Here is a 13,059-nt window from a genome sequence, read left to right on the forward strand (position 1 = left end):
CGGGCGGAGTCGCGCATGTGCAGTCTTAGAGACAGGCGGCGTGCAGTAGGGTACTTCGTTGAGTCCCTACATCTGCCTACCGCAGTATACACGTTTCCCACGTCTTCTCAAGGAGGTGCACCTCACCTACAACACACACACACCACAGCTACACACTTTGCACATCCGTCCCACCTGCATTCACACACAGCCGGCCCAGCGGGGCAGAAGATTGTGAGGTTGCATAGCACCACGCCGCCTCTCCTCACCCCCGCGGGAGCAGGGACTGTCTGCTGTTGGTTTCCTTGCCCAGAAGTGACTTCTTCCCTGTTCAATCGCCGCTGAAACAAGCTCTGGGTGAAGCCAGGAGCTAGGAGCATACCTTCTGGGCTTCCCGCAGGGATGGCATGGGCCCAAATACATGGCTTAGATCCTGACTCTCCCACCTCCAGGAGAGACCTGGATGAAGTTCCTGGCTCCTGGGTTTGGCTTTACCCAGACCTGGTTGTTAGCAGATTTTGGGGGTGTGAACTGAACCAATGGATGGAAGATTTCTGCCTTCCAAATACATGAATAGAACTTCTAATTTCTTTTTCCTTGAAAGGCAGATTTTTACAGAGAGGTCTTCCCTCTATTGGTTCACTCCCCAAATGCTCAGAACAGCCAGAGCTGAGTTGATCTGAAGCCAGGAATCAGGAGCTTCTTCCAGGCCTCCCACACGGGTGCAGGATCCTGTCTATTTCACCTGGATGGATGCTGTTGGGGTTGAGTAAAAGGGCTGAGGGAAACTCATCAGAAATTGCAAGTATTACTGGAGGTGGCTATCACAGAATGTCAGATGTGAACAGACTGCAGTGTGCATGCTAGTTCAGTAAAGTGCATGCACTGAGAGCCTGGTTTGCATTCAAACTCCAGTTTGGGCCAGTTTTTATAGATCTGGGTCCTATTTCTCTTTGCAGCTCCCTCTTCTGGATACTGCCGGGCAGAGGACTTTCTGGGTATGGGAACTCCCAAATTCTTCCTGGAATTTGATCAATACAGTGTCAAGGCCTAATAGTCCTCCTGGCCTTAGGGAGAGTCCAGGAAAGGGCTGGGACCCACGTAACAGGCTTCTTGGATCTGAGCAAGACTTCCGATGCGCGAGTGCAGGTCTCCTTCCAAGGCAGGATGCTCTCCCCTTATTCAACCACAAAAACGTCCACCCCCTTTTTTTCCCTACAGCCTCTCACACAGTCATACTTACCTTGTGACTTGAAAAGGATGCCAAAACTCACATGTGCAAACTTAGAAGGAAGGAAATGAGTAAGCTTGAAACTATAAAATAGAACACAGACACGAAGGATCTAAATATCACGGTTACTACTGGTGGCACTTGTGAAGACAGGAAAAAGCAGTGTGAAGTGCCATGGAGGAAGTGTGGCCTGGGGAAGCTGTTCCAGGTCCTGCGGTCCTCAGATGGTCTCTCCTGTGGCACGTGTTGACTTCATTCCTTTTCTGCATGAAGTGCTTCCCGCGGCCTTCCTGTCCCTGTGTCACCACTATAACCTGGCAGTGGAGAGAACACATCATCGCAGGAGCTAATATGTGACCAGCTGGGACTTGGGGGTTTTCTCCCACTATATTTTCTTCAGGGAAAAAAGTAAAATAACACATGAGTAATTCAAACAGTGGCCTGTGGCAATCATTAGAGCTATTACGATGAGTCTCTCTCCTGGGAAAAAAGTAGGACTGCAATTTTTCTTAGCCTAGCCCAGCCGAAGTCAGCTGTGGCTATGACTTGCTTGTTCCACTGAAAACGTAAGTCCTGTACATCAATTTCAGGTGACAGTTTCCAAAGCTAGTGCTGCTTTCATGAACTACCTCTTCACAATGGCAGGTAACTTTCTGGTTCTATTCTGCCAGCCTAGATCAAAATCACTGGTGGGTGTTTAACATGAGAGACAAACCAATCTTTTTAAGTTTTGGAACTGATGCTGTGCCATAGTAGATTAAGCCTACACTAGTGGAGCGAGCATCCCTTACGAGTGTTGGGTCAAATCCTGGTTGCTCCACTTCTCATCCAGCTCCTTGTGAATGTGCCTGGGAAAGTAGCAAAGGATGGCCCAGATATGTGGGCCCCTGCACTTATGTGGGAGACTTAGATGCCCCAGACTCCTGTATTTGACCAGCTCAGCTCTGGCTACTGGGGAAATAAACAAGCAAACCAACAGATGGAAGATGCCTTCTTTTTTCTATAAATCCATCCTTTATTCACTCCCCAAGTAGCTGCAATGGCTGGAGCTGAGCCAATCCAAAGCCAGGAGCCAGGTGCTTTTTCTGGGTCTCTCACATGGGTACAGGGTCCCAAGGCTTTAGGCCATCCTCGATTGCCTTCACGAGCCACAAACAGGGAGCTGGATGGGAAGCAGGGCTGCTGGGATTAGAACCAGTGCCCATATGGGATCCCAGTGTGTTCAAGGCAAGGATTTTAGCTGCTAGGTTATCGCACCGGGCCCAAGCGCCAACACATTTTTTTTTTTTTTTGAGATTTAGTTTATTTTCATTACAAAGTCAGATATACAGAGAGGAGGAGAGACAGATAGGAGATCTTCTGTCCAATGATTCACTCCCCAGGTGAGCGCAACAGCCGGTGCTGTGCTGATCTGAAGCAACTGCTTTCCCAGGCCACAAGCAGGGAGCTGGATGGGGAGCGGAGCCACCGGGATTAGAACCGGCACCCATATGGGATCCCACTGTGTTCAAGGTGAGGACTTTAGCCGCCAGGCCACAACGCTGGGCAACCCTTTTTTTTAATTTAAATTTTTTTTGGAAAGGATATAAAGAGAGGAGATAAAGAGGAAGAGCTTCTGTCCACTGATTCACTCCCCAAGCCACTGCAATGGCTAGAGCTGCACCAATCTGAAGCCAGGAGCCTGGAGCCTCTTCTTGGTCTCCCACACAGTACAGGGTCTCAAGGCTTTGAATAGACTGAATTTTTAAAAAGATTTATTTTAAAAGCTTTGAATCAGCTCAGCTTTGGCTCTTGTGACCATTTGGGGAGTAAACCAGTGGTTGGCAGAACTCTATCTCTGCTTCATCTTTCTGTAAAAATCTTTCAAATAAAAAGGAAATAAATCTTTAAAAAGCAAAACTGGGACAGACACTGGATCTAACAGCTACGACATGGCTTGGGATGCAGGTATTCCTATTAGAATGCCCAGGTTTGACTCTTGGCTGTGCTTCTGATTCCAGCTTCCTGCTAATGTGCACGCACCCTATGAGGCAGCAGGTGATGGCTCAAGGGGTTGGCTCGCTGCCACTCATGTGAAAGTCCCCAGTCGAATTCTTGGCTCCTCACAGCCTTAGCTATTCTGGCCATTTGGGGTGAACCAGTGGATGGGAGATTTTTTTTTAAAGATTTGTTTTTATTTGAAAGGCAAAGTTACAGAGAGAGAGGAAGACGAGGAGGAGGGAAAGAAAGGAGAGGGGGGGAGACTTTTATCTACTGATTGATTCCCCCAAATAGCTGCAATGGTCAGAGCTGGACTGGTCCAAAGCCAGGAGCCTGGAGCTTTTCTTGGGTCTCTCACATGTGGCTGCAGGGGCTTAAGAATTTGGGCCATATTTTGCAGGCAAATCAGCAAAAGATGAATTGGAAGTGTAACAGTCAGGACTCAAACTGGCACTGATATGGGATGCCAGCACAGCAGGAGGAAGATTAATCTATAGCACTGGCACCATTTCAAATAAAATAATTATAAATTAATACAGCTTCAACATTTCCCATTAAAAATTTTTCATTCTATTTCCTTTACTCACAATTAAATATTGATGAGTCAACATATACAATGAAAACTTTTCTTCATATCTAATACCAATCACCCAGTAAATTACCACTTTAATTATACATATAAACAAATTAATGAGGTATCCTACATTCTTTTTAAATGTACTAGACAACTGATATCTGAATATTTTCACAATGATACTGCATCTCAAACTGGACATCAAGTTTTCAAAATCTAAAATGAAATGTCCTCCCAAAGCAAGAATTTAAGAGAAAGATAGGGACCCGTTGTGTGGTGCGGGGAAATAAGCTGTTGCTTGTGTCTGTCACTCTGTTTCAGAGTGCTGGTCTGAGTTCTGGCTGCTTTGCTTTACCTCATGCATCCGGGATGGTAACAGAAGAGAGCTCAAACAGGTGGGTCTTTGTCACACATATGGGAAACCCAGAGACTTCCTGGTCCCTCGTTTTGTCCTAGATGTTGTGAACATTTGGGGAGTGAAAATCAGAAAATATAACTCTTTCCCTCTCCTTGCTGTTCTACCCTTCAAATGGATGGATTTAAAATCACCTCAAATTTTAAATTAAAAAAAAAAAAAAAGCATAATTCCTAGGTCTCATGAGCCACATTTCCTGTGTTCAGTAGCCTTACTGCCATGCTGGACAGCATGGATGTAGGTTAACATCTCTAATCAAAGACTTCCTTCTGTCTCTTAGTAAGCTCAATAATGATCTTAACTCTAGGTTGCTTAAAATGCTGTAACCAATGACTAACAGAGTGACTTACCTGTCTTATGGCATACTATATTTAAATGGGCTAAACTGTTTATTCCAGGACTCCATTCTTCATCTGTAATTTTTTTTTTTAGTCTTGAAACACTTTTGGTATGTCATACATGTACACCAACAGTGATGCAAAAAAACGGTACGATGTTACCTAGGATGAATCATGGCTTGAAATTTGCTATAAAATACTGACATCTTAGCTTTAGAGAATGTTTCAAGGATTAGAACACCAAAAGTACAACACTGAGATAATGAACCCTCACATATTAACACACACATATTATGGATTCATCTTAAGGCATATTTTTATAGCAAGAGACTTACTTTACTAATGTAGCAAAACACCAGAACACGTTCTGTATGACTGACATACTACCAACACAATACAAATAAGGGCATATTTTCCTAGAATAGTTTGAAAGATGGTACAAATTCATGTTTCACTTGAAGAAAATTTCTCCCTCTTCCACCTCTCCTTGAAGTCATTGGGAAATCAATAGAAGCTGTGATGTCCACATTTGAAAGTGAAGGTATGGGTTGGGTCCATGGCACAGCAGTTAAAGGCATCACTTGGGATGCCTGGGTTCAAGTCCCAGCTGGATTCTGATTCCAGTTTCCTGCCAATATGTACCTCCTAGAAACAGATGATGGCTCTGGTAGTCAGGTCCCTGCCATATAAATGGACTGAGATCCTGGCTCCTGCATTTCATCTTGTGCAGTGCTGGCTACCGTAGGCACCTGAGCAGTGAGAGCAGGCAGTCGTAAGATCTGTCTCTCTGCCTTTAAAATAAGATGAAAAAAAAATTAATTTTAACATTTAAAGTAAAAGTTTTTGGAATTAAAATAAATGACCACTAGATGCCACTGTTGTCACTTTAAAAAGTTTTTACTTATTTGAGAGCCAGAGACAGAAAAAGCCAGCATTTTGATTTGCTGATTCATTCTCCAAATGCCTAGAATGGTGTTCTGGCCAGCTGGGGTCAAAGCCAGGAGCTGGGACTCAATGCAGGTCTCCCAAACCGGGTGGCAAGAGTCCAATCATTTGAGCCATCACCAGTACATCCCCAGGTCTGCAAAAGCAGGAACCTGCATACAGGAGCTCGAGCCAGGAACTGAACCCTGGCATTCAGATGAGGGATTCAAGTGGCTTACCACTAGCCCAACCTTGCTTTCTCTTTTTTTATAAAGTAAAAAGCCAAATCAGAAAACAGTTCAGAAACAACAAAATGAACTTTCATGTCCTAAGCAGTATTAAACAAAAATTGTTGGATTGTGTCAATAAAGAGACAAGATGGTTTTCACTACACAGAAGTTTATTGTGAAAGTAAACATACAAACACACAGCATGGCTAATGGTAGTAAAAACAATCTGATAGCTTAAGGCAAGTTTTAATGGAGATGAATTTAGAAAAGATGATGCAATGGTGTAATTTTGCTTAAATACAGATTAGGAAAAAAATATCAAATTGCATCAATAACTTAATAAAAGTAGTTCCAAAGCCTGCAGTACTGGAGATAAAGGGCTCATGATCTTAATGCCAGCATTAAGACAGACAGAAGCAGCGCGATATTAAATGACAGGAAAAATTCTGTATTTACAGAGGATGGCAACAGGAACACTTAATAACATTTGATCGTATTTACTGGTGGACTGAAAGTCCTCAGCTAGAAGCAAAAGAGAAAAATGTGTCATCATCATGTTCTTTAAAAAAAAAAAATTAAGTGCAGAAATCAAAAGCCAAGGAGCTCCACGATAAAGTAACCTAAAACACCACTGTAAGGATCACTTAAAAAGGCGATTCCCTCAGGGGAAGTTAGGGCACTGAGTGTGTAAACATGTGAGCTGAACAATACCAAATACCAACCAAATTCACTCACTGTACTTAGTTACAACATCAGCATCATCTTTCATGATGCATTACTGTTTATAATAATCTAAATACTCCTTACCATGCATGACTTCAAATATATAACAAATATCTTTATTTTGAGATACAGGATATCTGTTTATGAATTATAAGTCCTATATACAATGAAAGTCACACCTCCCTCAGTAATCAAGTATATATGCTTTTTCAATGCGATGAATGACCTTAATGACTTCAATTCATTCTCTGAATTCACTTTGTCAGCTTTACACTCTTAAAATAATGCCATTCTATTATGATAAAATACATTTTTGAAAAACTTCAGAAATGTAGTCACATTTAATGAATGTGACCAAGACACCTATTTGTAAGTAGGTGCCAAATGACTTAGCACTTTTTTTTCCAGTTTTGCATTAAAAAAAATTGCATTCAATTTGATAATAAGCCTATTTAAAAACATTCTTACACTAATTCATCTCCAAAGTACAGTTAATAGTCCTTTTGCAAAATACCATACATAACATGAATGCTTTTTCCAGAATAATTAATGGAAGAAAATGTATCTTCTACACAGATGAACATTTTCCCTCTAAGACTAATATTTTATCATCTGGCATTGTTTTTACAAAAGCATGCAATATAAAATACACAAAAAAGCAGCTATCTTAAACATGATTTTAATACAATATTACCTCTGTAGCTGACTCATCACTGTCTCCAGTTTAATATGTTGTTACATGAAGAAGTTGCAGTATCCCTTTTTTTGACTGACTTTAAAGAAAATCCCTGAATAAAACAGAAGCCAACTTGTGACTTCTTTAGGCATCTCAGTAGGAAATTAGTATTGAGAGTGGATATCTCCATTTAAACTCACGAATGCAGAATAGAATCTAAAATGGACTGGGGGCAGATGAGAGTTAAAACCAATTACAAAATTTCTATGTTTAAACAGGAGAGAAAAGAGTGCTAATCATTATCACTTAAAAGGATACTGCAACTTTAACAACTGTAAACTTCTTGTTGGAAGGCTGTGGCAGACAGCGCTAAGCTACTAGGTTTTTAGCTTGTAAATAATGCAAATTCGTCAGCAGTTTTAAAATGCTACAGACTATGAAAACAAAAAAGGAAATGTGGAAAACAAAATCCTCAACAATGCCTATCTAAAATAAAGCTGTATAACAATCACATCTAAAAGTAAAAAAAAAAAAAAAATTGAGCAATTGATTAGGGAAGAAATCCCTCTGAAATAAATTTTATTTTCTTGACTTGTTCTTAAATGACACAAATTTTTAAATTAAAATGGAGGAAAACAGCTTCACAAGTGGATAGTTTCAATTCACTAAAGTAATGCCAACAAGATAAGCTTGCATAGAAAAAAAATATCAAATCATTACTGGCTACATGCTTAAAAAACTAGAAATGCAGTTTTAATCATAGTGCAAAACCATGGCAGTCTGTGATGTCTGTTACTGCCTAAGGTTGAGAAAGAGATCGTAGTACCTCCAGTTATCACAGTTTCTGGTCTTTTAATCAATTATTTCCACCAACTAGAAGCAATGTGTCTATGCAGACGGGCAGCTCATTGGCTGCGCTAGCATTAACGAAGCTTGAGGCCGTCACCACCTAAATTGGAACCAGGACTAGGGTCTTGTTGTCTTCTTGCCTGCAATGACAACATTGTAACTTGGGATTAGAAACTGTCTTGAAAATAAAAATGCTAGATATATATAAAACTCAGCATCACACAAGAAAAATTTACAACTACAAATATTTCCAACAGTATCTTCACACGTAACACATAAAAAAATTGACATACTTTCCTTGAAATTTAAGAGTAAAAATCATTTTATATTCAAAACAGCATTATCCTAAAAATGTACTATGTAAAGACAACAGTTGTATTTATAGTTTTAGAACTAGAGAAATTTAATACATCAGCCAATTACCTTAGTACCAAGTATTTCCTTTTTGTAGCAACTATATCTAAAGAACCTTTTAAAGTTTAGTTTAGGGCTTAGTGCAGTAGCCTAGCGGCTAAAGTCCTCATCTTGCACACACCGAGATCCCATATGAGTGCTGTTTCTAATCCTGGCTGCTCCACTTCCCATCCAGCTCCCTGCCTGTGGTGTGGGAATGCAGTTGAGGATGGCCCAAAGTCTTGGGATCCTGCACCCACATGGGAGACCCGGAAGAAACTCCTGGCTTTGGGTCAGCTCAGCTCTTGCCTTTGCGGCCACATGTGGAGTGAACCAGCAGATGGAAGATCTTTCTGTTTCTCTCTATCTCCTTCTCTCTGTATATTTGCCTTTCCAATAAAAATAAAGTAAATCTTAAAATTTTTTATTTTAAATGCGAAAGGGAGGGAATGAGGGGGTGAATGACTGATTTTCTGTTCACTGGGTAACTCCCAATTTTCCAATAGCCAAGACAAAGTCAGGCTGAAGTTCAGAGCTGAGAACTCAACCCAGACCTCCCATGTGCATGCCAGGGTCCCAAGCACCTGAGCCAGCTGCCTCCCAGAATCTGCATTAGCAGGAAGCAGGAGTTTAAAGTGGAGTTATGACTTAATCTAGACGCTGATTTGGGATAGGGTATCTTAGCATGTGCTGTTCTAAGCCCTTTCCAAGAATGAATGAATTTCATACCTTCCAACAACAGGTACTATTATTATCCCCATTTCGGAGATAAACAGTGAGAAGTACTTAGTCTACTAACTACATGACTGAACAAGAATGAACTCTATTGGCCACTTGAGTTTTAACTAGACGTATCTAACTCAATAAAATAAAATTTTAAAAATTACCATGGATACAGACACTATACTACAAATAAAGCAGAAATATAAAACTTACATACTTATAATTACCAGACATATCTCTAGAACAGTATCAACTTAGAGGCTTGACAATCCTAAAGAATAAACATTCTTATTCAAATTATCTATGTCTAGTTACTTATTAGAGAGCATCTACCAACTATAAGTCATGCATGAAACTTTACACAAATGTCTGTTTTTATCCAGAACATGGTTCCTCCACCAAGTTTTTCTATCCAACATAATAATAATATCCAACATAATGATGTTAGATAATGATAACTTCATTTTATCAGTTTTTAGGCAAAATCCTTTAAGTTTCCCTTTTAACATCTCTTTCACACCCAAATTTTTTTAAATTGTTATTTTTTTAAGCTTTAGATGAGTTACAGACAGAGATTTTTCTATCCACTGGTTCGTTCCCAAAATAGGTGCAATAGCTAGAACTGGGCCAGTCCAAATCTGGGAGCTAGGAGCTTCCTCCAGGGCTCAAACGTGGGTGCGGGGGCCAAAAGACCTGGGCTACCCTCTACTGCTTTCCCGGACCATTAGTAGGAAGCTGAATTGTAGTAGAGCAGCTGAGACACAAATCAGCACCTATATGGGATGCCAGCACCACAGTGAGAATCAACCTGATATGCCACTGTGCTGGTTCCCCAAAGCAAATTCTGATGGCTTCATGTTTATTAGCCTTACAATCTCTGTCTACCCCTATTATTCTCATCTAGTTCCAGCTGCCATCATGCTTAACTCTAACCTCTGCTATGATCCCATATTAATTGCAATGACTTACATAATCTGAAGCTAAATGAAACTATAGATTAACATCACAAACATACCCAAAATCTGTGTCAATTTCTAAATACAAAATTAGCCAAAAATCATATTCCAATTTTAACTTTTAAGCTCTAAAATAGGGTCAGTGTCATGGTACAGCACATTAAGCTGCCACTTGTGATCAGCATCCCCTGCATGCCAGTTTGAATACCGGTCACTCCACCTCTCATTCAGCTTCCTGCTAATGTACCTGGGAAAGGATGGGAAATGGACTGTTACAAGGTTTGGGAAATGAGCCAGCGGATGGACTGTCCCCCTCTGTCTGTCTGTCTCTCTCCCAGTCCCTCCCTCTTTGTAATTCTGGCTTCCAAATAAATTAAGTAAGATCTAAAACAATGATTACAAAAACAGCATCCTTTAACTTAAAAAAAAAAAATCCTCTAAAGTTCTGTAAAGAAAGTTTGCCCAAAAGCCCCAGCTGTGTCACCATTTCTCAGATGGGTTAGACAATGAAACAGTAGCTGGATCACTTATTTTCAAACAAAATCCAACACAATTTCATCTTTCCTATAAACTCTGACATATTTCTTTAGCCAAGTTTAAGTATTTCATTAGCAAACTACACATTAACTGTATCTTAGCACATTCCTTTCAATTCAATGGTCAGGCTAAATTTATGCCGTATGCTTTAGGCTGCAAGAGCTATGGAATGCATATATATCAGAAAAACAATTTATGTTTCACATACAATCAATGCTAAGTGCAGTATAAGAACAGATCAATTTTGTGGAATCAGAGATAGTAATATAAGCTTCTGGTTTCAGTCAATGAAGGTTATAAAGGGGCTGAGCAATGAAAAAACCCTGAGAAAAATCAATCCTAATTATCTATTTATAAATCACTACTAAAAAAATCAGTACTAACCTATCAGTAATACACTGTGAAAATATTTTAGTTTTCTTGAGATAAGAGCAATTTTAAAAATTAATGGTACAAATAGGTAGCACAGAAAGTCACCAATAGTTTTTCTAATAAAAATAAATACATCTTTACTGTATTTTTTTTTAAAGATTTACTTATTTTTATTGGAAAGTCAGATATACAGAGAGCAGAGACAGGAAGATCTTTCGTCCGATGGTTCATTTCCCAATGACTGCAATGGCTGGAGCGGAGCCAATCTGAAGCCAGGAGCTCCTCCAGGTCTCCCACACGGGTGCAGGGTCCCCAGGCTTTGGGCCGTCCTTTCCCAGGCCACAAGCAGGGAGCTGGATGGAAAATAGGGCTGCTGGGACTAGAAACAGCACCCATATGGGATCCCGGTGTGTGCAAGGTGAGGACTTTAACCACTATGCTATCGTGCCGGGCCCAAAATACTATATTTTTTTGTTAAAGCATGGAGAACAAGAGTAAAGAAAAGACATTCTGCTCTCTTTCAGGCTTTTGTTTCTATGTACACTGATTGTGAAGAAAGATCTGAGAAACATGTGAGAATCAAACTACGAGGGGAAAAAGTTTGCGTGACAGCCAGAAGGGGGAAGACCAGCTTGCTGCCAAGAAAGCCACTGTACGGCCTGCCATAGGAGCGGACGACTGCAGGCATGGCCTTAGCCTCCCACCAAGGCCGTTTTCTAACGTAGCCTGAGTGTTTTGGAAAGGATTCCTCTACAGGCAATACTCTAGACTAGACAGTAGCACAGAAACCGAATTCCACCATCCTGAATACATCAAGTCTGCAATTTCTTGTTTCTTTCTCTCCAGTCAATCCCCAAGTTCCTTGATGCTAACCTTTGTCAACAGTTAATCCAGAAAAGGGTTTTAATATAAAGCAAATGTCATGAAGCCTGACTTCAGAACACAAATCTGTTTTTAATAAATCACAATTAGTCTAGGCATTCTCTTACAGACCAGTTGTTCCTGCTTTATTCCACTAGAGCATCACCTAGCACACTGGCAATTCCAGGTTCTAGGAGGCGGTCATGAGATGACTTCAAATGAAAGCAAAGAATATGCACCAACAATTGCAGTTGGCTGGGGTCTTCCAGCACAAACGAAGAACAGGGTGTCCCGAAAGAAGGAAATCTCTTGGTTGATCTCCATTCTTTTATTACCCAAATCAGCAAAAACAATTGCTGAAAATTCTTTTTGGGAAAATGTCTCAATGAATAAAAATGTCTATAACTCATGTAATGTATATAATATGTCTAGATACTAGGTACTCATTTTCTGTTTGATATGTGGCTAAAAATAAAAAGAACTACAGAATTTTTCAAAAAAGCTGCAATGGTCAGGACTGAGCCAGGCTGAAGCTAAGAAATTTGGTACTCCATCTAGATCTCCACATGAGTGGGAGAAGCCCAAGTACTTGGGCCATTTTCCTTTGCTGTTCCTGGCACATGACCAGGGAGCTGCACTGGAAGTAGAATGTGTGGGACTTGAATTAGCCCTAATACATAATGTTGGCATTGTAAGTGGTGACTTAACCCACTGTGCTACAACTGGCCCCAAATTACAGAACTTTAATATTTGCTTATTCTTATTAGAAAAGCAGTTATAGAGGAGAGACACAGAGAGAGACCTTCCATCCACTGGTACACTCTCCAAATGACCACAACAACTGCATTTGAGCCCATCATAAGCCAGGAGCTTCTCCCAGGGCTCCCATGTAGATGCCGGGGCTCAAGAATTTCAGCCACACATGCTGCCTTCCCAGGCTAGAAGCAGGGAGCTGGATCAGAGGCAGAGTAGCTGGGACTCAAACCAGTATCCATATGGGACACCAGAGTCACAGGTGGAGACAGCCTGCTATCCACTGTGCTGCCTCAAATTGCAGAATTTTATTTGATTATTTTTTAAAATTTTGCTTTATTTTTGCTATATTGTTTACACAGTGGACAAGAATGCAGCCCAGGAGGACTACTGATTAGGGTGGGAAGGGTTGAGCTATGGGGAAAGGTAGGTGGGACAAATGCTTCCAATCTTCCTCTCCTTCCCCCTTTTTTCATTTTTTGGGGAGGGGTAAGGAGGAGGGGAGGATGGCTGCTCCCTGCTAAGTTGCAGGATTTTTAAGTGGC

At 40.8% G+C, this 13,059-nt stretch overlaps 1 protein-coding gene across 5 annotated transcripts in view; it reads right to left on the minus strand.

The window, feature by feature from the left end:
- Window positions 1-5,823: 5,823 nt before the first annotated feature.
- LOC121158016 (core-binding factor subunit beta) overlaps window positions 5,824-13,059 on the minus strand; it is a 46,431-nt gene continuing 39,195 nt past the window's right edge. For all 5 annotated transcript variants that reach the window (XM_040982565.1, XM_040982566.1, XM_040982564.1 and 2 more), the window contains one exon: window positions 5,824-8,059. In XM_040982565.1, coding sequence (XP_040838499.1) covers window positions 7,994-8,059 — 66 coding nt within the window. In that variant the 3' untranslated portion in view covers window positions 5,824-7,993. The remainder of the gene's footprint in view (window positions 8,060-13,059) is intronic.

This window comes from Ochotona curzoniae, unplaced genomic scaffold, assembly GCF_017591425.1.
Source record: "Ochotona curzoniae isolate NIBS_2020 unplaced genomic scaffold, NIBS_Ocur_1.0 contig_3622, whole genome shotgun sequence".
Taxonomy (NCBI): domain Eukaryota; kingdom Metazoa; phylum Chordata; class Mammalia; order Lagomorpha; family Ochotonidae; genus Ochotona; species Ochotona curzoniae.